Source organism: Rhamphochromis sp. 'chilingali', assembly GCF_963969265.1.
Source record: "Rhamphochromis sp. 'chilingali' genome assembly, chromosome: 13".
Lineage (NCBI taxonomy): Eukaryota > Metazoa > Chordata > Actinopteri > Cichliformes > Cichlidae > Rhamphochromis > Rhamphochromis sp. 'chilingali'.
In genome coordinates, this window is record NC_137940.1 from 28117217 (window position 1) to 28140947 (window position 23731).

At 38.8% G+C, this 23731-nt stretch overlaps 2 protein-coding genes across 3 annotated transcripts; one reads left to right on the forward strand and one right to left on the reverse strand.

Moving 5' to 3' along the window:
- Positions 1-358: 358 nt before the first annotated feature.
- On the reverse strand, positions 359-21499 carry LOC308409147 (regulator of G-protein signaling 14-like). Of its 2 annotated transcripts, XM_080901709.1 has the most exons (16): positions 21467-21499; positions 13990-14126; positions 10613-10634; positions 10302-10453; positions 10091-10183; positions 8533-8676; positions 8263-8436; positions 7335-7416; positions 7140-7204; positions 6740-6958; positions 6426-6502; positions 5943-6069; positions 4899-4980; positions 4024-4073; positions 1989-2088; positions 359-1265 (listed from the first exon to the last, which is right to left on the reverse strand). In XM_080901709.1, exons 2-16 carry the CDS (start codon positions 14113-14115, stop codon positions 991-993), a joined length of 1788 nt encoding a protein of 595 aa, XP_080757835.1. In that variant the 5' UTR covers positions 14116-14126; positions 21467-21499; the 3' UTR covers positions 359-990. The 2 variants fall into 2 exon arrangements, with proteins under 2 accessions (XP_080757835.1, XP_080757836.1); XM_080901710.1 differs by lacking the exons at positions 13990-14126; positions 21467-21499 and adding an exon at positions 13244-13362.
- arl3l1 (ADP ribosylation factor like GTPase 3, like 1) lies at positions 19165-23312 on the forward strand. The gene is made up of 6 exons (XM_080901712.1): positions 19165-19388; positions 20477-20620; positions 21709-21825; positions 22085-22135; positions 22235-22420; positions 22643-23312. Exons 1-6 carry the CDS (start codon positions 19371-19373, stop codon positions 22688-22690), a joined length of 564 nt encoding a protein of 187 aa, XP_080757838.1. The 5' UTR covers positions 19165-19370; the 3' UTR covers positions 22691-23312.
- The last annotated feature ends 419 nt before the right edge of the window (positions 23313-23731 follow it).

A 23731-nucleotide genomic window follows, 5' to 3' on the forward strand; every position in this document is an offset into this window, starting at 1 on the left:
TCTCAAGCCAGAAACTGACCTCAGTGATTCATCACCCCCCCCCCAAAATAAATAAATAAATAAATAAATAAATAAATAAATGCAGACAGACAGGATAACAATTTCTTATAAAACACTTTAATTTTTTTCAATACACCCTGTGGATTATCGTTAGAATCATTGCAACCATTTCATTTTTATTATCACATTACTCATTTAATGAACTAGATCTGTAGTCTGAGATGTAGAGAACAGGAATACAGGACATGACCAGGGCTTTGCAAAGTGCAGTCACAGCAAACATAGGGATAATTTAAAAAAATAAAAATAAAAAAAAATAAAAAAAAGGGAAGAGAGAAAAAAAAAAAAAAAAAAAAAAAAGAAAACACAACACACCTAAAGCATGCAACACACAAATTTAAAAAGAATATATTAAATAATAAATCTGCATCAAATATTCCATGCATGTTGAAGCAAAGAAACCGTGCAAAAACATTGAAACCCATTTTGGACAGTCACTCCTTCCTGTGCTTAGTTTAAAGAAAACATTACTGCAAAGTACGGCTGTGAAAAAACAGAAGAAATGTGAACGATATATCAAAATCTGTACAGTATTACAAATCAGGGGATGAATAAAATGTATACTAAAACATTTAAAGTTTCAGGGTGACATTCTGACCTATAACTTTTTCATATAAGGTTGAATTAATCATTTCATAGCAAACATTTTCCCCATAAGGATGTGTAGTGTTTTAGAACGACACCATAAATGCTTGCCATGATCTGCCTTATTTACAAATTGGCTTAAAAGAAGGTCATTCAAAAGTATAGAGCAGCGTGTGGTAGCACACCGCTTTCTCAGAGCTTATACTGCGAACAATTAGAAAAAAGTGCTATAGGACTAATTTTTTCTTGCATTAATTTTCTTAAATTAATCATATCACAGTTTTGTGAAATGTTCGTCGTAGTTTTTTTGATCACATCTTCGTTCATCCAACACATGATTGTCTTTCAAACTGTTGTTTCCCTCATGTCTGGGGATTTCGATTTAGCAGAGTCGGGGGCTTCCTTCGCTGCTTCGGCTGAATTTTCAGCTGAATTCTTATCCTCAGATTTTGCTTTGGAGTCAGTAGTGGAAGAGCTGGCTATACTGGGATCCTCTGGTTCCTGCACCTGCTCTGTGGGCAGCTGGAGGAAGGAAGGAACCTCCAGCTGCTCTTTGGTGAGAAGACCTCGCTGATCATCCACCCTGGAGTTCTGAGCCCTCGTCAGCATGTCCAGGAACCCTGGCATGGACAAATCATTGTTATTGTTGCCCTCTTGTTCTGATAATCAGATAAATGTAATATAATCTGAATTTCCCGGAGGAACCAACCCAAGGGATTAATAAAGTTTCATCCAATCTAATTTGTAATCTAAATAGTTGATATATTGACAATAATCTTGATATTGAACAGAATTTCAATAATAATATAAAACATCTGAGAAGAGAAAAAAAAAAAAAAAAAAAAACCTCAATACTGTCACCTGCCAGTGGTGCTACCTACCCCGCCCAAGCCTCCTGGCAGAAGTACCCATTGCATTCCATTGGTCGAGGTCACCGATTCAAACTCATCCAAGACTTTTAGGGGATGCATCTATGGTATCAGTTATAAAAAATTCTACAAGGCATTGTTTTCAAGATATCAGATACCCAAACCTGTGTCCATGCCACCCATCCAGCAAGTGACCACAATACCCCATCAGCCTTTTAAAGCTGAGGGGTAAAAAGCTAAAACGCATACGCCTCAAAATGCCCATCCTTTTTAGATGGGTTGGCTAATAAAGATAGTCATACAACTTCACGATGCAACAATCATGTATATTCTAATGAAGTATTACCTACATGTATATATTTTGGCATGCAGATAAAGACTGATATAACAAAATTATTTCCCCACATTGAAAACAACTCAGCTAATTCAATAACCTTAAACCAAACCACACTAGATATTGCCAAGTCATCCTACCGTCCATCTCGCGGTTCTTGGTAGACCTTGGCTGAGCCTTAGCTCTGTCTTGGCTCAGTGATCTGGCTTCTGGACCTGTACTTGCTGCTCCTCCCTGGGACTAAAACAGATTTCAGCATCATCAACAAACCATTTCTCAGCTCACAAGGTTTAAATCTCAGTAACACTTAGTAAGTTTTCATTTCTAGTTTTAATCATTGAATCTGACGGCGTCTTGTGCAGCCATATACCATTTCCAGACTTAGTTTGAGATCGCTCCTCCTTGCAGTACAAACGAACCTCCTTTAGTGTGTCTCACTTCAACTTACATTTTATCTTGAAGAAAAGGTGTGTGGCTCACAGTCAGAGACCCAACTCTTATTACTAGGGATGCTCCTCAACATAAGGATTAGATCAGCTGGAGTTTGAGGTATATTTATGGCATATTTGAAGCATACAGGTGGCTAGAAAAAGACATCTAGGGAGCAATTTAAAATTGCAGCAGTGCCAAAAATAATTCAAAAGTGCACAAGACCAACACCTGAAGGGCAGAATGGCAAATAAAAAGACATGTTTTTTGTTTATTGAGACCTCAGCAGCATAGCGCATAGAGGTCACACACCCCTTCTAACTTTTGTACCCTTTAGAGTAGCTCAAGAGTGAGTGTGTAAAGAGCTTCATGGAGTGGTTCCCATGGCAAAGTAGCTGCATTCAACCCTTACATCAACAAGTGCAATTCAAACGCCAGAGTCTTAAAGCACGCTGCCACTGGACTAGAGAAGTGGAAACATGACAAATCGCACTTCTCCATCTGGCAATCTGTTGAACAAGTCTGGGTTTGCTGGTTGCCAGAGGAGTGGTAGTCTGACTGCATTGTACAGTCTGGGGGAGGGGGTTTTGGCATATTGCTTTACAGGACTTGGGCTCAGCCCCTTAGTTCCAGTAAAAGGAACTCTTTATGCTCCAGCATACCAAGACATTTTGGACTATTTCATGCTCCCAACTTTGTAGGAACAGTTTGGGGACGGCCCCTTCTTGTTCCAACATGACTTGCGCACCAGTACACAAATCAAGGTCTATAAAGACAGCGGTTGAGCGTGTTTGGTGTGGAAGAACTTGACTGGCCTGCACAGAGTCCTGACCTCAACCTGATAGAACACCTTTGGGATGAATTAGAGCAGAGACTGTGAGCCAGGCTTTCTCGTCCAATATTACCGTCTGACCTCACAAACGCGCTTCTGGAAGAATGATCAAAAATTCCAATAAACACACTCCTAAAACTTGTAGAAAGCCTTCCCAGAAGGAGTGCGCTGGATAAAAGTTATAAGAATAAATAAATCATTAAAGCAATATAGCCTGAAATGTCTCAGACTTTGCCTTCTGTATTGTTTTTGAACTGGTGAGACCTCATATTGAAAGGATAAAAATGTAGGCTAAGGCCTAAATCATTTTAGCTAACATATTCCTTATAGTCATTTAATTTTGTAAACATTTTGTGATACCAAGTTGGAAAACTATAAACGATCATTTCTGACAATATTCTTATTTTACCTTGAATACAAAGATGTCCGTTAAAATTACCCAAAACCATCTGGTGATCAGGAGGTTTTAAGTCTTCTTTGCAGAGTACCAGCATGTATATGCTTACACTAGTCCATTAAACATTTGTACAGAAAGATTATATAGATTTGACATAATGTAGTTTGTGAATGAGGCCCATTTACACACTGCAACATACCACTTTTCATAGATTTATATAATGCATGTTTATATAGATACTGTTAAAGGGAAATGACTGGTCCCATAAAATAGACAAAAAAGGGCAACATAGGGACTTGTCTAAGAAGGTAATGAAGGTTGTTTAACACTATTCATGTTCAGCCTTGGCTTCATACAAAAATTCTCATTTGAGTTGTTATTTTTCCAAAATAAGTTACCCAAAAGTCAAAAGAATATTTATGCCTAAGAATCACAAAGCAGCAATTCAAAGTTTCTTCATGATGGTAAAATTATTTTTGTTGCCGTTTTATTGACGCTTCAATAAACACTGCCTCACCTGGTTGGCTGCAGAACTGCCGCCTCTGGAAATGCTGGTCTGCTCTTTGCCTGTATACACACAAAGATGGAAATGAGTTTCTAACAGAACTCTTATTTTCAGTGTACAAGTAGTCAACAAAAAGCTGACGATGCTACAGAACTTTAGCATACCCATTACGTTAAACACTGACATTAGGCAGATAAAACATCTTAAGTATTAAAATGGTCCTCCTGGGATACAACCACTCTAATTGAATCTACTTAGTTCCTCCTGAACAAAATAAAAAGAATCTGAGGCCGAGAGCACTGATCCAAACTGAAGTCAGATCTAGCCTCAGCAGTCAGGAAAAGAGGTGAGTGAACTGAAAGTGGCACAGCATTCAACAAACCAAATGGACTCAGACATTTTAACTTCAATTTAAAAGAAAAAAAAAAAAAAGCGGCTAAAAGAGAAATGCACAAAGAGGAAAGCAAAGTAAAGAAAGAAACATGCAAACAGTGATGCAGAAAAAACATGACCGCAAAATGGACAGTGAAAAGACTCTTCAGACAGCCTCAAGGGAGAGAGCACCACGAGCTGAAAAACACTTTGTACGAGCCATTAAGAAACGATTAAATCAATAAGGAGCCACAGACAGCACCAGAGAACACACAATAATGGCCAATGTATCGTCAACATAATCAGCTGATGGAGAGATGAAATGTGCTGTTATCTGATTTCACTGAAGACTGTTTTCATTTACTTATCAGCTAAGTAGGTTTGTTTTCATTCTGTGGCTTATTGTGCTCCTCTGGTAGCTGCATGCTGTATTACAATTAATGTTATAAACATTAATCAGCCTGTTTCATATTGAGGTAAATTTATGGGTTTCTAAAAAGGTCAAGTATATTAACCTTTGATTTTGTCAAGTCGGAGCGTCTTATTGGCCAGACTAAACACATTGGTGCTCACATTCAGAGGCTCATCACTTCCAACCTGAAACACAAAGCATACACACATGCAGACATACTTAGCTGAACAGTACTATGAGAATCAATCATCTCTGCAGTAAATGGGTTGTGCATAACTTAGAAAAGACAATGCATTACTAAAATAATCTCATTACTCACTACAAACTAGTGTAACATTTATTAAAAGTAGAACCAGCATCTTAAGGACACACAGAAGCTGCTTACATTAGTTTCAAAATGATATCTTAATAATCTGAACCATGCATTATTTCTAAAATGAGTAATTTTACTAAAGCAATTTCATTAAAACAATAAGCTAAACTTGTGTCTGTGAAAGTTGACAAATAAAGAAGATGACTCATTAAAATGTAGCAGCTTTGCAAACAGAGGCCTTCTTTCCTGTAATAAGAAATGAAAGAAACCGTGGCTGGAAAATGTTTTCTGTGCAGCTGGCTTCCCATTACTGAGAAAGATAAAGGTTTTAAGTAAAGCAAGTTTTCAAAAAATGTAATGTGAAACTTTGAAACGTGAGAAACATTCAAGTGTGTGACTCATTTCAATGCAGCTACAATGACAATGCCAACAAGGGTGTGCCATTCATTTAGTGACAGATTTTGAAATCCATCCTTAAAAGTGACGCTCATTTCCAGCTTTTTTGCTCTACTGAGTATCTTTGCAAGACCTATAGTTCAAAATAATCCTAGACTATACATGGCTGAAAAATATGTAAAATAGATATTGATATTATAATATTGAAAAGAATCACTGGTGTAACACTTTGAAATTACATGTTTACATAGGTAAACATGCACATTGATTTTTCCTAATAGATTAAAGGTTAAAAGGCATTTCACATATTTTTGTCGGTAGAATTCAACCACAGAAAATCAATCATTCATTTAAAAGTGACAATATTGTTAATCTTTATATGGAAATGACTCAAAGAAAAGGTAACATATTATAATCCTACTCATATGCAACACTCACCATGGTGACCAAGGCCTCTTGTGGCTTAATATTGTGCTTCTGCAGCACCACAGAGAGAGCTTCCTGCAGTGTCTTACTAGACTTCACCATGATCCCCACAGTTTTACCAGTGAAGGCAATCTCCACCCTGAAACACACACTTATTTCTATAACTTTCCTCTCACACTGTGACTCACACTGAATCAAGTGCAATGGAACAGAAGTACAGAATTACTGTCAGACAATGTCTGTAGTCACGAGGGCAGCTGGCAAGGGATATCTTAGCAGGAAACCCATTTCTGATTACATTTTGAATTTTATTTAGTCAATGTGAAGGAAGAGTACAAAGATTAATGCTCAGAGAGCTAGACTTTGTGTGCATATTACCACAAGGACTTCCCTCTAATATGGTAAGAAGGGACATGTAGTGGGGGTGTGCAAGCCTGCTATGGTGTCAAAGACAGGAGAAAATAGGAAGTGAAGGAAGTCATTCAGTTGACTCACGCAAACGTCACTCTGAGCTCTAAAGAGACCTGCTGATTTCTCAGTACGGAGCAGTCTTGGTCCAGCGATAATGGTTGCTGTAGAGAGAGAAATTATGTTTCAAACAGAAAGAAACAAGAGGGATTTCTATAGATGTGAACATCAACATGGGTTACTTTGAGGGGGTGAGATAACACAGCACGAAAATGTCAGAACAGGAAGGAGGCAGTCGTCGGTCATGCTCACTGTTGTAAACAACTTTACAGTGTGGCTCAAGTTCCTCAAAAATGCCTCCTGATTTAAAGTTGCAGCTGAAGCACAGCAAAAGTGCTCACCTTGTCCTTGCCATGAAGGTAAATGATAACATCTTTCAGTGGGAAGCCTCTTTTCTCACAAAGGCTAGTCAGCAAGTCTTTGATTGGCTGGCCATTAGGCGTGGGTGCCAAGGAGGCACTGCCATCAGGCAAGTAGACACAGCAGTATCCCCCCTCCAACCCTACACGACTCCCACCTCCACCCCCCAGCTCAGGGGAGCGGGGACTCGAGCCACCATTCTACATCACAGACAGAGAAATGAGAAAAGTGTAATCCCAATCACACATTTTCCTCTATACTAATACTTGTCACCTCAAATATTAGTTTTGTTAACTGTATACCTCCAATCATATAAATTGTAAATTAACATTCATTTCCCATAATTCCAACCAACTCTAAATGCTTTATAAATGTACTGACCTCCATATGCCTGCAGATGGAGCCAAGCTCCACACTACTGGTCGACTTGATGGACAAATGGGACTCTTTCCAGGAAACCACGCCATAGGAGTTGGAATCATTGTTATTGATGAGATTTAAAAATAAATAAATAAAGTCAGAAGATGTACATAAGATATCAAAGAAGCATGAGATGTGTCATTTGGCACACATTACCTCCCCAGGATCCTCGTTTCTGTCGCTGTTTCTCTGAGGCACTCTTACCACCTAGAAAGCTGTTAGGGTCTGACTTCTTGCTCTGTTGGAGGCAGCGATGAAATAAATGTCAAACGAATAATAAAACAGGTATTCTTCATCTCGACCTTCAGTCCATCTACCGTATTTTTCGGACCATAAGGAACACCGGATTATAAGGTGCACTGTCAATGAATGGGTCTGTTTTCATACATAAGGCACACTGGATTATAAGGCGCATTAAGCGAAACAAAACAGTCCGATAAGTCAAACTTTACTCAACTCATCCTTCTTGATCCTCCACTTCCGTACCATTGATTCATTAATGTTGAATTCTCTTGCAGCTCCTCTATCCCCATGTTGTTGCAGTATACTAATGACTAACCTCGTATTGTGGATGGATTATCTGAGTTGTTCTCCTGACTGAAGTTTGGTCCGTCCTGCCATGCGATTGCATTTGTCCCCAACCACCGAGAACCCTCACATTAACTTTTATCAAGTGGAAAACAGTTAGCGTTCATCCTCCAGCTTCACTGTGTTTATGTTATGCTAACATAGCTGTGTCGCTAGCGATCATGTAGCACAGCATTATATACCAGCTAGCCCAACTTCAGCAACCCTATAAAAGTCACTGCTGTTTAGTTTTGTGTTTTCATTTATGTTAGAAGTGATAGCAGAGCTGTACATTTTATTTTTTCAGAAATCTCTCAGTCAGAACATGCTATATCATGTTTAGGTGGAAACTAGCAAGCTAACTTCCTGCTAACTTCGGTTCGGTAAATTCGGTTCTAGGTCAGTAAACACAACCAGAATTCATACATAAGGCACACCATGATTATAAGGCACACTGTCAATTTTTGAGAAAATTAAAGGATTTTAGGTGCGCCTTATAGTGTGGAAAATACGGTACCTTCTTTTCCCTTAAGGGGACTTTGGAGGCCATATCCTCCCAGGATCCCATGCGCGGAGACTCATTGGAGAGCCGAGGTAGGCCTTTGCCTTCTACTGTTGCCAAAGTGCAGCTCTGATAAAGAGGGGACCGTACAAAGCGCCTGTAGCTGTCCATTTTCATCAGCTTAAATATCTGAAGCAAAGCAACAAGAGGGGGCACCCAGTCATCTGTGTGTCAAAAATGAGTCATAATTACTAAGCAGAAGTAGTAGGGTTGATTCATACCAACCTGCGCTTGAGCTTTGTTAAACATGTCAGGTGTAGGCTGCTGAAGGTCCTTCTCCTCCGTCTTTGCTGTGTCATCAATGTTCACCGAGTAGGGAGCACTCTCAGACAGGTAGGTGCTGTAGATTGAGCGAGCTTCTGCTTTCAGCTGGAAAAAACAGCAAGAGCTCTGTCAGATTGAACTATTCTGAAGGTCAGCAATCAGCTAAACTTTGTTTCTTAATTACAGTTCATGAAGTGCTGAGGCACAAGTAAGATCAGACACTCTGTTAATTTCCCTGTGGATTTCATTTGAATGTTCACCTTCTTAAATCCTCTAGTAAGTCACTTATTGTTTGCAAAGCTCCCAAATTACATGGTGGTATTACTTTAAGCGTTAAGCACACTCTATGTAGCATAAATTAAAGGAAACCTTTCTGTGGCTCTCTGATGTAAATCATACAGATTTCTAAAGGATAAGGTAAACCTTTCACCTACATAATTATGGCTGATGTATGATCCATTTGGATCCTTTCAATACTTTTTTTTTTTTTTTAATTTCCTCAGTCAATCTCCAATGGAAATAATCTCCACAGGAGGTGAAAGAAAGATTCAGGTCAGCCACAGTCAAATGGTAAAAGTTAGTTTACTTGTGTAACACAATACTATATCCCATTGAATACTCTAAATTATGAGCTACTGTGGATATTAACACATTGGTCCTGGTGATGGGGTTTACACAGGTTTTCATTGTAACCACTAAATATAAACTGTTATAGAGGAATACAAATGTCCTCCAAATTATGATGCATTTGCTTGCATTACATAACTTTGCTTTCCAATATATTTGCCAAAAGAAGTTTATAGAGCAAACTGCAACAGCTGGTAACTGTAACAACCATTCTGTAAAATGGAAAATTAAGTAGTTCCCACCAAACCTGTTCTTCATTTTTAATAACTGAATACTTACAATTTCTGCACATTGTTTCACAAAGTAAATCTCCAAAAACAGCCATAAAAATTATCATATGGCAGATCTATTTTTTGCCAACAATGCACAGCTTCTGGCTGTTTGACTGTGGTTGATGCAATTAAAAGTTAGTGTCAGCAGTTAAAGTGCACCAAATGACTTATTGGAGGGATCATCTCAAAATTACAACAGAAAAATGCTTATGTTACTTGAAAAGCAACTAAAATATTACTGAATTACTGACGCACTGCCATCCTCCGATTGCTGGAGACACCCATAGTTACAGCAACAAGGCAACCCTATTCCCACTAAACAGTCCACTTCTTTTCTACAAAACATGTGTTTTAACAAATGTGTGCTATCAGGGTAGTGGTTTACAAATATTTTTCCTGCCATATCCCACTTCAGAAGGCAGGAAAATTCACACTCCACACCCATCAAATATGATCCAAGTTGAAGGCCATCACAACTTCATGATCAAACTCTTGTTAATTTTATGTATACTTTACATCTGGTCCTGCAGTAGTTCTGTCTCCCATAGTACAAGAACTACTGCAATAAAGTATTAATTAAAGATAAATACATAAAAGAAAAGTTTAGAGAGAGTTTGTACCTCATCCAAGGAAGTGGCCGGAATCTTCTTGAACTTTTCACAAGCCTGCCAGAATAAAATGTTCTCCGCACTCACCTCAGACTTTAAGAAGTCCTGCAGACAAACACACACACAGCATTATTAGGTATGGGTAATGATTAGTTAATGTCAACACTTGAACTCTGCCTGAACTTTTTCCTAACTGAAAAATTCCAACATTAGTTTGCCTCACCGTAAAGTAACGGACCCCAAAGGGGTCCTCCAGCAGTTTCTCAAATGACACGGCCCAGCTCATGACACTGTTGGCTGGGCCATGCTCTCCGGCTGGAGTCCCAGGAAGGCTGGTGCTGCTGCCGCCACAGCCGCGTGCGGACATGTTCAAATCTAAAGCATATCCAGGCACAAACACACCCATTTATCAGCACAGAAAAGCATGACCAAGAGTGAGACTGAATCAGATATTTTCATGCACAGACATGTTCACGTTGTAGAACTGAGATATGTACAGGATTAGCAGCATGCAAGTTGGCTGCTCATGCTTACCTCCATCTGACACTGCCTGGCTCTGTGAACAGAGAGAGCAATCTGTCAAAGAACTTTACTTCAACAGTTAAAACTAAAACTGAGAAAAAGCCTAATACTGAATACTCTTTGTTATTGTCTGTATAATACTGATAATATTATTCAAATTTATCCTACATATATTTTCTTCAGGCTGCACAGTCAAAAGGAAAGAAGAAAGTTTACTTTGGCCCCATTTACACAGGATTGTGGAGATTCTCACTACAACTCAATATTACTGCAACAACTATACAGCACTACGATAAAAGCCTTTAGGAAGGGAAACACGAACAGCAGCTGCACATTATTTTTCTCTTCTTGTTTTTTTTTTCCAACCTGTAACTCTGTAGCGCAATCAGCCAAGGCTGTTTTTACAGGAAGTGGTTGCAAAACTGGTGACAATAAGCCTCATTCAGCTTTCAGAGCACACAAAATGCACATCTTGTAAATGTTTGCTTCAACCGACACATTTTTTTTTTTTTTTACAGAAACTAAATGAAATCTGCAGACTATTTAAACACCTGTAACCTACAAGCTGTGATCACAAACATGTTTTCAAGTCACCAAGATACTGATCTGACGTATACACAGAAAAGCTTCAGCTTATGGAAATATTGTTTAAACAGCAGCAAATTAGCTCACAGCAGAATTTTTGGTTTTAATCCATAGGAGACCGTCGATGGATACATTTATGAGCTTTGTCAAGGTTTCCTCTTCATGCTCTGGTTTCCTCCCACAGTTCACAGACGTGTGGGCTCTGATTCTAAAATTGCCCAAAGGTGTGAATGTGTGTGTGTCTACATGTCTGTATAGTCTGTGTGGTAGCAACTTGCCCAGAGTGTGTGGAGGATATAGGTCTTATAAATAAAGTACCATTTTCAGAACTGACAGCTGTGAGTGCCATTTTAATCAATGTACTATTAAGTGTACTATTAAGCAACAGTACACGTTGTTTTTAACTGATAATACTAATGTAACGGAATCCTTTACATTACAGAAAAAGGCAAATATCTTCACAACCCTGCACAGTAACTGTTGCTTTTAAAGTAGAGCATTTAACTTTTTATGAATAGATTACTTTCATTTTCATTCTGTGTTTAATATTACCTTTGTGACCTGATCTGTACTTGATATTCTAGCTTTTTAAGTCATTGAGGCAAGCTTCTTAATTATTTGTTTATTTTGTTAATGAAGGCCATGTAAACATCAAGGTTTTGACAACATGGCCAGTTAATCTTGATTTCAGTTCAGAATTTTAGTCAAATGTTAAATCATGAAGTTACATTACTTATAATCTATATAACTGGATATAGATAACTAGATAAAGTTATCTGTCATCCTAAAACTAGCTCTGATTAGGAAGTCCTGCAAGGCACAATTTGCAAAGTAACCCAGCTACATTAGTGCAACACAAACCAAACTGGTCATCTACATTGTATAGTTAAAGTGAAATTCAGATACATAACCAAGGCAACACAGGCTGAGGAAGTGGAGAAAATCATCCACTAATCAAAGGTCAGTTTGCTCAATTCCCAAAACAGAATCAATGGGTTTCGCTGTAGAGCTCCTCATGTGTCGATACAATAAAAAATTAACATTTTATTTTTCCTAATACGTCACTGTATCCTTTTATGCTTGACATTTGCTACAAGCTTACATTTGAGATAAATCTATACATCTATATAGATGTATCTATAAATCGACGCACTCTAAGCAGAGAGTGCGTTGTTGTAACCAAAAATAACTGATCTTGACAACAGCCCCTGTCTATTGTTACATTTTGACCATATACGGTTGAAATGGGCTGTCTATCTCTGCAGGTGTGAGTCTCTCTGACTCCACCTCTTCAGTTATTTGCTCTGCTATGCAAATACTGCTTTCATAGTCAATAGTACATTTTCTAAACACTAATGAAAACAATCGATTCGTCACTGTCTTAGCTGTAAACCTTGCATTCTCGTAAAATGCACTTTTAACTCTCTGAAAAATCTATTAAAGGAGCGATATCAAAATGCAGACATCAAACGCAAGCCACAGAAAGCCCCTTTTTTTAAGACTACGGCAACATCCTGCTCTTGTGACTTAATATCCGTTGATACATTTTCACACCTTTTTTTGGCAGAACTGAACCATTTCAAGAAATGCAATGGTCTCACACCGAGAACACTGAAGCCAACTCAGCCTACACATGACAGATTGGACAACAGGCATGGCTCAGTTTCTCCTTCTGGCTCAGAATGGCCCAGCCTGTTCTCAGTAGCAACCAAGTGTAGCCACACAGGCTGATTCTGGCACTATCAAAGACTGGAGGCAAAACACAAGCCAGCACGAGACAACTGCTCAAACCGTACTCTTGATACTCTGGATTGGAAGTCAGCTTAATAGTAACAGCACCGTTAAAAGCAGATCAAAACAGCATACAGGGAGATTTAGAGTGCCTGCACAGCTACAAGAAGCGTAGTCAACACACTCAACACTAAAATGCCTTGACTAGTCACTGTGGAAGGCCGGTCAAAGCCTCCTATCGTATATGTAACAAGCGTATCAAAGAACTACTACCCAAAGGACGGCCACAGAACCAAGTAAGACCTAACAAGAATGGTGCCAACTCACCATGTGGCCAATAGGGATCTCTAAAGAATTGCTGTTCTTCGCCATGATGGCCCAGACACCAGTTTCAGAGCTGAAGTCCTACGATGTGCACACTGTCAGGGGACGCAGCAGAGTGCTCCACCCAAACTTGATGCACACTCCTTACACACTCACACACAAAACTCATCACTTGGGTCTTCCTGTCACTTCCTGCCTGGAAGGGAAGTCTTACCATAGCAACAAGCCACAAAAGAGGAAGTATGGTTACTATGATCAAACTGCTCTCAGCCTACATCTTGAGAAACACTGTGATGTGGGTACACAGGCAGCCAGACTGTCATTCTGCTTTTTTTATGCGCAGTCAATGAAACGCTTGGTTATTTTGGCTTTCTATCTTTCTAAATAAACATGACAATTTTGCAGATTTAGTGTTAGACCTTAGTTTCAGAATCTGTCGGTTTTACTTTTAACTCATTGCGGCCTAAAGCACACACATTTCAAGTCTTACCCTTCAAACGGGCCTCGTGAAAGAAGCCTTTCTTTGCTATAAGCCCAATTTTGCTATAGGGTATCATTTAACACGTTTCTGGATCATCTGAAAGCAAAACTCGTTACATGGCTTTGCGCAGATTCAAATGAAATGATAAGAGATAAAAATCATCACAGTACCACTCTCTCGCTATTGCAAACAGATGACTCAAGATAACGCTCAGGCTAAAACTGCACAGTCACACATGCACCGAAAGCTCACACTGTATGTGGCATACCTTCTTGTTGTTGCCCAAGATGTTGCTGGCTATGGCGCACAGTTTGTTATATTTCCGTTGCTGCTTTTGGGCTGCAACTTTTGCCAGGCGAGAAAACCTGTTATACACTCCGCTGAAAGTAACCATGGTTCACGATACTAGAAAATACAGAACAGAACACAGTGTAGACAACATTAGCCAGGCGCTACCGTGACTGTATAAATGTTTTCTACAGCCAATTGGGTGCTACTTAACAACTAATTAAGCCCTGACATGCTCACAAGCAGCCCTGGTCAATCAGCGGCCCTCTACCCCGGGATAGTTTTTTGGCAGCTTGGAATTTATATTACTTAGCTATGATATCACATTAGCCATACTAATTGATAGTACTTAGCTATACTAATTATTAGTACTTAGTAGCTAATAGTACATTTGAGTTGTAATGTTTTAGTAGTGCTGTTAAATTAACACATTAAATGCTACAATAACATGAAAAAAACTCTTCACTTAAGTGTTTTGCAAAACTCATGAGAGTGGTTTATCGAAAAACAACTCAACATGTTAGCATATATGCTATATAATAAAAGAGACAATATTGATACCAAAAAAACATGCTACACTAACTAGCACGAGAATTTCATGCATATTTCATGCATTTGGCACCTCCTGGTCCCACAGGGCATTTTTGTGAAACGCTACAGGATGTCGTAGGCCGTCAGTGTATGAATCATTAGGCAGCCAGTGATAGATAGATAGATAGATAGATAGATAGATAGATAGATAGATAATAGATATTCCCGAAGTACCATGTTAATGTTGAGGATTATACAGTAGCTTGATCACGTTAAGCATGTTAAGTGAATGTGTAGTATATAAAAAGCAAAGGATCAACTTCAGTAGAGATGTATTAAGTGAAACTGATTGGTGGAAGAATTAAAACTGAAAGGAAACGTACACATTTCTAAAGCCATGTGGTCTCACTATGCAATTTATAAGCAGAGGAAACAAAGGTTAGTTTGTAACGCTTCCTGAATTTACACTCAAAAACAGAAAGTTATGACTTTAACTAGAGCTGCTTAAGTGCTTTAATGAGCACAGATTGCAGGCTGATATTTGCCTCAAAAACAGTTGTAAATTCATTTAAAACTATTTCCAAAGCTGTTTGATTTGAAAGGTTGTTGAGGTCCATGTAGAATGGACTCACTTTGCACAAATAGCAGCCTGAGCACATCTGGGAAAATACCAGTTTGCTCACATTCTCCTACATCGCTTCCTTTTAACAAGTCAGTTTTCTCTTTAATCACTTGGTACAAGGCCAAGAAAATTAGAGTGTGGCTTAATCCGTTTCATTGTTATTTCTTATCAGCAACTATAAAGAGCTTGATGGCAAATGGAATAGCAAAATTGTAGCCTTGTGTCATCATTCCGTGAACTATTGTTTTCTGTTGTTGTGTTTGATGAGTTTAGGTATCTATCGAGACTGGCCACAGTAAGGGAAATTTTTGATTAACGTTAAGCTGACTAAACAAATTGAATGTAAACAGCAACGGGCCACATTACTCAACCATATTCATCTTATTTACCGTCTGGTCACTTTGGTTAAGGTGGCCCAGAGAGAATTTGAATGCAAAGCCAGTCATTCTATTTCTGTGTGGAGTTTGCATGTCCAGCGTGTGTGTGTGTGTGGGTTTGTATGCATGCATTTTCCAAAACAGAGGTTTTATTCAATTCAGTCTCTGAATGTGCTGTAAAGCATTTAGCTTTAGCAGTGTGTAACATGTTTTGGCAATGGTAGACCATTTAGCTGCACGGGAGCCCTTCAGAAAAAAATGAATACGATTTTGTGATGAGCAGCACTCTCTAGTGGCCACTGTTTGAATAAGTCACTGTTTAAAGTAATGCATGATTTCAGTAAAAGGCAGTAATGTATTTTTGAGGTGCCTTTTAAACTAAATCATTTTGGATTTATTCTTCCAAATTCTTAGAAAAGTTCATCTTAGTATGTGTCATAATAAACTGTGTGCACAGAGGCAGAGGGTAGTTTGCCTAAGTAAACCAATGTTTCCCTGATAACAGGCTATATTAGAGCACAGCTCCATCTCTCAGCATGTGTCCTTATGTTTTGGGTGTTTTGATCAGAGCTGAAGAAATCTCATCATTTTGACCTAAACGTCACTCAATGTTACATGAAAGCAGCAGCGGCGGCTTTACCGTCATCGTTGTCGTCACATGCACCTTCACAACAAACAGCTGCTTTGTTCATGCTATAATATTCCAGGGATGAATATATTTGCATTGCTATCAGTGTTTAGAATCAGTTTTGCCGTGCCTCTTCTGATGCAAAGACTATTCAGTTAAGCAAAGCAGAGCGGGTCATCACTCTGGTCTGTGTGTCAGAGGCAATCCAGGTAAGAGCATTACGTATTATATGTATAACTTTAAAAATATATTTAATGCTTTGTCTAAAAGTTTTAAAGTATTTCATTGCTATGAAACTTGTTCTTCCTATTTTTCTATATGCTCTTTTTTTTTAGATATTAATGACATTAATTTCTCAGACTGTTCTTAACGGTTGTGAATCCAGTCTGTTCTAGTAGAGAATGGTTATCATTTATCTCATGCTTGGTTATCTCCTCTCTGGTAAGCACTCACCTACATTTATGTATATATGTCTATATTTTCTTGTTCTCTGTTTGTATATGTGCCAGTTTAGCTCTAAATAATTCGCTCTATATTCTGATATCGTAGCTGGTACTGACTGCCTGTGTTACTGTTGAGTTTTTGAAATGTACCATCACAGGGTAAACTATGGCAGATGGGGGAAAAGGAAAATTGTACATCTGGAAATGTCATGTCGCAGCTAATGTGCCTGAACATTGCCTGCCAATAAAATGCAAAATGAGATGCATTGGAAAAATGTTCCTGACGTTATTTTTTTTCATCTGTTTTTCTCATAGATACTTATGCGAAATGTGAAAACAGCACTTTGTGTAATGGTTAGTCCTCACTTTGTTTTTATTTGTTTTGTTTGTTTGTTTTTTATAAATCCTGTGAACTTGAATAGACTGCAACTGGTAGAGAGGTGTGATAACAGCCTAAGGTTGTGTCTGACACTAAAATGAAATATAAATTAAATATTGATAAGCTTTTTTTTCTTTGATAATTGTGTATCTCTAAAATTAAATCTTTAAGAGTAAAGAAAGTCGACCAGATTACGTTTAAATTTCTTTTTTTTAATAATGCTGAATGTGACAGTGTTCATTCTTCTTCATTTTTTTTCTCTTTAGGAGCAACATTTAAACAATGCACTGAATGTAACATTTGAGAATACCTTTGTCTGAAGCAATGGATTATAACAGAGCACACTCTAATTACCTAACATTATTTATTGTTGCTTTCCTCGCTTTTCATGTTTACTCTGCCCATCAGATGAAGTGTTCATCAGCAGCGAGCCATCCAGCCCAAATGAGGGTGACGACGTCACTCTCACATGCAATGAAAAATGTGAAAATTCAACTGTGACTTTTCAGTGGAAGAAAAATGCGGTCGAACAAAAAGAAAATAATAAGACCTTTCTTATCCAAAGTGCCCTTTCAATTTCTGACATATACATCTGCTCAGTAAACTGCTCCCGTTACTGTTGTGATTCTAAACCATACACACTGTCTGTAAAAAGTAAGTCCATCCATCTGTATACTTCTGTTATATGTTATGATTTTAGAAATGTGTATAATGGCATGCTATCAACAGCCCTTGATACCATGTGTCTTCACTTCCTGTGTATTTGTCTATGTGTGTGTCATTGTCCAGACAACACTGTGATCATCTTGGTGGTCTGTGGTGTTGCAGCTTTGGCCCTTGTTTTGATTATGGGACTGATTATGAAGTGTAAGCTGAAAAGAGACAGTGGTAAGAGCTCATTTTAAGATGTCTGTGGTATTAGACAACAATAAGAAGGAAAGAAAGAAAGAAAGAAAGAAAGAAAGAAAGAAAGAAAGAAAGAAAGAAAGAAAGAAAGAAAGAAAGAAAGAAAGAAAGAAAGAAAGAAAGAAGTTTTTCTAGTTTTAACTAACTTAACTATCATGATATGACTATCAATAAAATACAACAAATTTTGATGCTTATTATGAATGTCTGGGTGAAAACAGGCTGTTTTTGCCGCATTACAAGTAATTGTGCGAGGCTAAGCTAACAGGCTGGTGCCTTCAGTTACAACTTTGAACAATATCGTTGATGATCTTGAATCTATCTACACATCAGAACTCAGAATGACACATCTGACTGATTTGAATGCTCTCTCTCTGCAGATAAACACAGGGAGAGGGTGAGACAGAGACAGGCTGGACAGGCTGCTGGTGGGCCATATCCTGTCACACCCAGAGAGTCCTAAAAAGAAAACATTCTATCATATTTTGATATAATAAATTCTGATCTTATGCAACATAATATATATTTATCTTTTTGATATTTCAGACTTTTGAATGCTCACAAATTGAATAAATACTCTTTAATCTCTGTTTTTGAGTGCATGTGTGCGTGTTTAATCAGTTAAAGTCACACTTTTCCACAATGTAGCGTTGCATTTCTGTTAGTTTGCTCAGTTTAAAAAAAAAAGAACCTAGAAATGTTTTAATCCACACACAGGATTGGCACGCTCGCACTAATCCTGCTGAATGCTCCACTCACAGTGGCACACACTGCTCAGCTTTACAGTGGCTTGCATGTAATGGATATATGGGAGTGTAATGCTGTCTACTCCTATCCATGAGAGGGATGAATGTGGGATTTGAAGATTGACTTATGAACATAGTAATAGCGTTAGGTGCCTCGATTCAATGTCAGGATGCAATGATTTGAAGTTTAAGTGTTAAGCTCGGTCTTCATGCTGCCAGAGTGCCTGGCATTAGCAGTGTTTTGGGGGGGTTCCCCTCCCGGCCATATGGCAAAAACTTATTTATCCGCATGTATGAGTGGGTCAGGAAGGACTGTTTATTCAGTTTCCTTCTATAACAGGTGGCTAAGGGATAATCCAGGTAAAGCCACTGCAAAGTGGAGACGGAGGGATGGACAGAGGAAGGGGGAGGAGGGGGATGGGGTTGCCTTTGCATGGATGCCTAGGGCTAATTCTGGCCTCTTAATCCCAGTCCCATACGCCCTGCCTCTCTTCCTTCTTGTAACTCTACAGTTATATTGAGGAGCAGTTCATGTCCAGGTAGACATTACTATCACATAAACGCATCACGTAACCCACCCAGGTTTACTGAGAAGGAAGGGAAAAAGACAGAGGCTGCTGGTCCCTTTCCTGGATAGCTGGGTGACTGGATAGCTAACACACCTGTGTGTGAGCTTCACTGGAGAATGGAGCTGTAGCCCTCCAGCCACGCCACAGGAAACACACCAACATGGGAGAAGCTCAAAAGGTAGGTGACCTGATTTGGAGCAGCAAGACTTACAAACTCAAATGATAACCTTATGAGTCTGCATAAAAAAGAGGTTTTACAAGTAGCTGTGACCTGAACAGTGGGCCATGAGACATAAAGTATTTTGCGGTTGTGTTGTGTGTCTTTGCAGCTCACAGACACGATGGATTATCTGAACTCCTTGTGTTAATACAGAACAGTAACTAAGATTTTACTCCTGAATCTCTTGGAATGGAATGGAATCTCTTTATTGTACAGTTAACCAGAAATGCAAATGAAATGTTGAAAACTATGGTGCCTGTAGTCAACAATATGGCAGCCTTGCTGCACTGTCTGCAGTTGTGCAACCCTGCAGACTAATCACATTAATGTACAGCTATATGAATGGAGCTATTTTTTACACCAGTGCTTCTCTAAATAAAGCAACACAGTGATCCTCACAGGGTGTCTGTGGTAGCAATACAGTCTTTTCAAAAACTGAGGAAGAAAAACAAGTAGGCCTCTGTGAGGGGAGCTTTGACCTCAAATCAGAAAGAGGTCAGTGGGATTTTGTTTTGAGAGGCTAAAGCTATTTTTGTCTATTCATGTAATTTTGTTTTTTGGATAGTAATAGTGTGATTAGTGTTGTTGTTTTTTATGAGAGAAACAATGCACCCAAGAAAAAAGGATGCATTGTACATAAGTATTTTCTGTTTGCCTCCAAAGGTTAGGGCTGGGACAAAATAATGTGACGGCTGCCATTTGGTTCCTGTTTTTCAGAAGGATTATGTAAAGACTACAGAGCTGAATTTTCACAAACTTCGTAAAAAAAAAGAAGAAAAAGGATAAAAGGAATAAGCCATTAGACTTTAGTCTGGATTACTTTCTTTTAAATTACAAAGCAGTTCATTGGCCCAGGCTAAAGATGCACTCTCAGATTGTGTTTAGTTCTCAATAACCTGACTGTATTAATTACTCACATTTACATACAAAGTTGGCTGGCTTTATGCTTTAATTTAATTATTATTCAGTTCTGAGGGAGTCGATGCTTGACAGTTTCTTTGCCTTATTGCTCTGCCTGCCCCTCCTGCCCCCATGCCTCTCCACAGGGCTTACTCTCTGTCATAGAGAAACTGAAGGGATCCACAGAGCAGGAGGTCAGGATAGTGCTTCTAGGATTGGACAACGCTGGCAAGACCACCCTGCTGAAAAGCCTCGCCTCTGAGGATGTGAACACTATCACGCCAACGCAGGTGAGAGGAAGTTATGTGTTCAAAAAGCAGTGTGCATCCGCTCTATAACATTAGAACACATGCTGATCATTGTGTTTTCATCTCCTTGTTTAAATCAATTCAATTTTAACATAAACAGTCGATGCTCATTATTATATGTATATCAAGTGAAAAAAGGTCCGTCTGTGAGCAGTTTTCCATCAATACTTTGTTAATAAGCAGTTTACCATTAAAGCTCTTCTGAATACTAAATATAATGTAATAAATGTAATAAAATGTAATTAAAAATACAAAACATTGGAAGATGGTTTGTATTTTCATGATACTGTAGCCAAGCATCATAACAGGTGAGAGGATCGTGTCTAACCTTGCAATATCTGCTAAATCAGAGCACATTTGAAGTAATGAGACTCAGATGACCCTTGTTTTCCTGACCCACACAGTAAAATGCAATCATTGGCCTCACACCACACATGCTTTAACCAGATTTGTCAGATCACGCTGTTACACTGTTAAATAACCCTTCATCGCGAGATAAACTGTAGCCCGACATGACCTTGTTGATTTGCATGCTCTCCACACATTTTCTGAGAACATCCTGGTTGGCGTTATGACTGCTTCTCTCTCTCCTTTTCTCTTTTTTTTCTCTCATCTCCCTCTGATGTATTTATCTAAGCTCTAATGTCGTTATCTAATGACCTTGTATTACTCTACCGAGACAAGCCAACACTGAGTTGATGTACTGCCAGGTCCGGTACTGGGCAAGTGTGAAAGCTCATCAGACACCAGGGAGGGAGGACGCAGTCCAGTATGGCAATAGTCGACACAAAGCTAAATCAGACGTGACACATGAACACATACACTTACCTTGATCCTTCGAGTCTTATCCTCAGATTTGCTCCTCGGATGGCCCTCGGGATAAAGTTGTTATACAACTTTGCCAACTGAAACAGAGGTGTTGTGTTATGAAGAGCAACCATATCCTTATAAACAACTGAGTGTAACCACTGATCAAGTACAGTGACACTTCATGAATTACCTTATCAGGTGGAAACAGCTTTTAAATTGAAGGCAGGGCAGTGACTCTAGGTGCTGTGTTTTTTCTTAAGGGCTTCAACATAAAGAGTGTTGCCTCCCATGGGATGAAACTTAACGTTTGGGACATCGGAGGACAAAGAAAGATCAGGCCCTTCTGGAAAAAGTATCTGGAAAACACAGACTTGTTGGTGAGTAGGTCACTTTAAGCCATTTTAAATCAATAACACAGTAAAGTAGAGAAGTTTTATGTTATTTTAATATATTTTTAACCCTCAGGACACTATCCCACATATAAGCAGAGATTAAACACTTCTTTAAGGATGTTTTGGACATGATGTGACCACATTCTTCTCTAGTATTTTTTAACAATAATTTCTTGCAGATAATAAAATGTAAACTTTCAGAAAATGTGGATGTGATAACACTGTAACATGTCTCTTCTTTTAGATTTATGTTATTGACAGTGCGGACAAGAAGCGTTTTGAAGAGACGGGGCTGGTGAGTGTCTAAACCCTTTTACTAACAGCCTTATTACTAACGGTAATGCTATTGTGCACAAAATAGAATCAAAAGTTGCACCTATGTGTGTATGTGCAGGAGCTGTCCGAGCTGACTGACGAGGAGAATTTGAAGGGCGTTCCGCTGCTCATCTTTGCCAATAAGCAGGATCTGGCCACAGCATCACCGGCCAGCGAGATCGCCGAGGGGCTCAACCTGCACACGTATCGGGACCGCGAGTGGCAGATTCAGGCCTGCTCTGCTGTTTCTGGCGAGGGAGTTCAGGTCAGACCTGACTTTGATTTATTGATTTCTCCCTCATATGGAATCTAATTGGCAACAAATGCTTTTCATGTCCCTCCTTTATTCACTGGGCCCACAATCAATTGAAACAGAGACCCTGTTTCTTTCAGTGAAGTCTTTAACGTGATTAATTTGATGGTTTTGTGTTGTTTTCCATGCTTGGATCGTTTGGATCATTTTCTTTTGTCTTCATTTCTCCATTAGGATGGGATGGACTGGATTTGTAACAACATTGTGAATAAGAAGAAGTGAATCATCATCCCAAGCAAAACCGATCGGAGTGAAACAGTGCAGAGATCACATAAGGGAATTTTAAAAAAATATATATGTTTCATGTAATATCTCCAGACTTCACTTATAACAGATTCAGCTCCCCTTACAGATTTAAAAAACAAGTTTATTTTTACAATTTCTGACATTTTTATGCAAAATTAGCCAATATAAAGACACATTTTAGCCCCAGTAAGTCAATTAGGCATACATTGGTCATTCTTCCGTCCTTAAAAAATATATTTTTGTTCCCTCTTTTATCCTCGTCTCTTCAAACTGTGTGCTTTCTTGGGGGAAGGAAAAGCTCAGTGTGTAGTTATGTAGTGGTCTGTCAGTTACACAAACACCAGCTCAGTGTGAGTGTAATGTATGTGTCATGAGATTTTTAACAAATAAAACAATTAGTCATTTCTGCCATTGTGTTTCCTTGTTTTCAAATCAAATGTAGCCATCAGTAATCAGATTGTCCAAGCACGAATGCATGCATGCACAGACAATAAAGGCATTTACGGGTCAGATAATAGCTGTCAGTGACAGAAACACACAAATGTGACTGTAAATCATCTCCTGAGTGACAAGAGGAACAATAACGAGCTGATCTGCCCCTGCTCAGCTGTCATCTTGCTTTTATTTCCACTCTACGATGACAAGCACTTACACCGTACAGTGAGCGAGGGGCTCATTGAAAAGCGAGAAGTTGGAGGGAAGAGGGTTTACAATTACACACTCACATTGCGTGGCAGAAGAAGATATCAAATCTTTGAGTCACAGCGGAACAACAGAGAGAAGGAAATTACACAGTTGTCTACATTTTCGACAGGGATTCTTTTTCTTCAGATGTTTTCTATGTTAATTCCAAGACTTTTGTATTAGCGTGCGACCTGTCTAGCTGCTCTAACGGTGGTGGTTGGTCATATGACACATCTCACATCCAGCTGTGAATGCACGGCATTCAAGCAGAAATGCATATAGTCTCATCTACTATTCAAGTTCTGTCTTGAGATGTGTTAAAAAAAAAGGTAC

What these genes read in the sequence shown, in the direction of transcription:
- LOC308409147 (XM_080901709.1), bottom strand. Translation starts at nt 14,115, where the DNA reads ATGGTTACTTTCAGCGGAGTGTATAACAGGTTTTCTCGCCTGGCAAAA. An exon ending in TTGGGGTCCGTTACTTTACG is followed by an intron (nt 10,184 to 10,301) that starts GTGAGGCAAACT and finishes GTTTGTCTGCAG; the next exon opens with GACTTCTTAAAGTCTGAGGT. An exon ending in TCCCCTTAAGGGAAAAGAAG is followed by an intron (nt 7,417 to 8,262) that starts GTACCGTATTTT and finishes TGCCTCCAACAG; the next exon opens with AGCAAGAAGTCAGACCCTAA.
- arl3l1 (XM_080901712.1), top strand. An exon ending in ACACTATCACGCCAACGCAG is followed by an intron (nt 20,621 to 21,708) that starts GTGAGAGGAAGT and finishes TTTTTTCTTAAG; the next exon opens with GGCTTCAACATAAAGAGTGT. An exon ending in TTTCTGGCGAGGGAGTTCAG is followed by an intron (nt 22,421 to 22,642) that starts GTCAGACCTGAC and finishes TTTCTCCATTAG; the next exon opens with GATGGGATGGACTGGATTTG.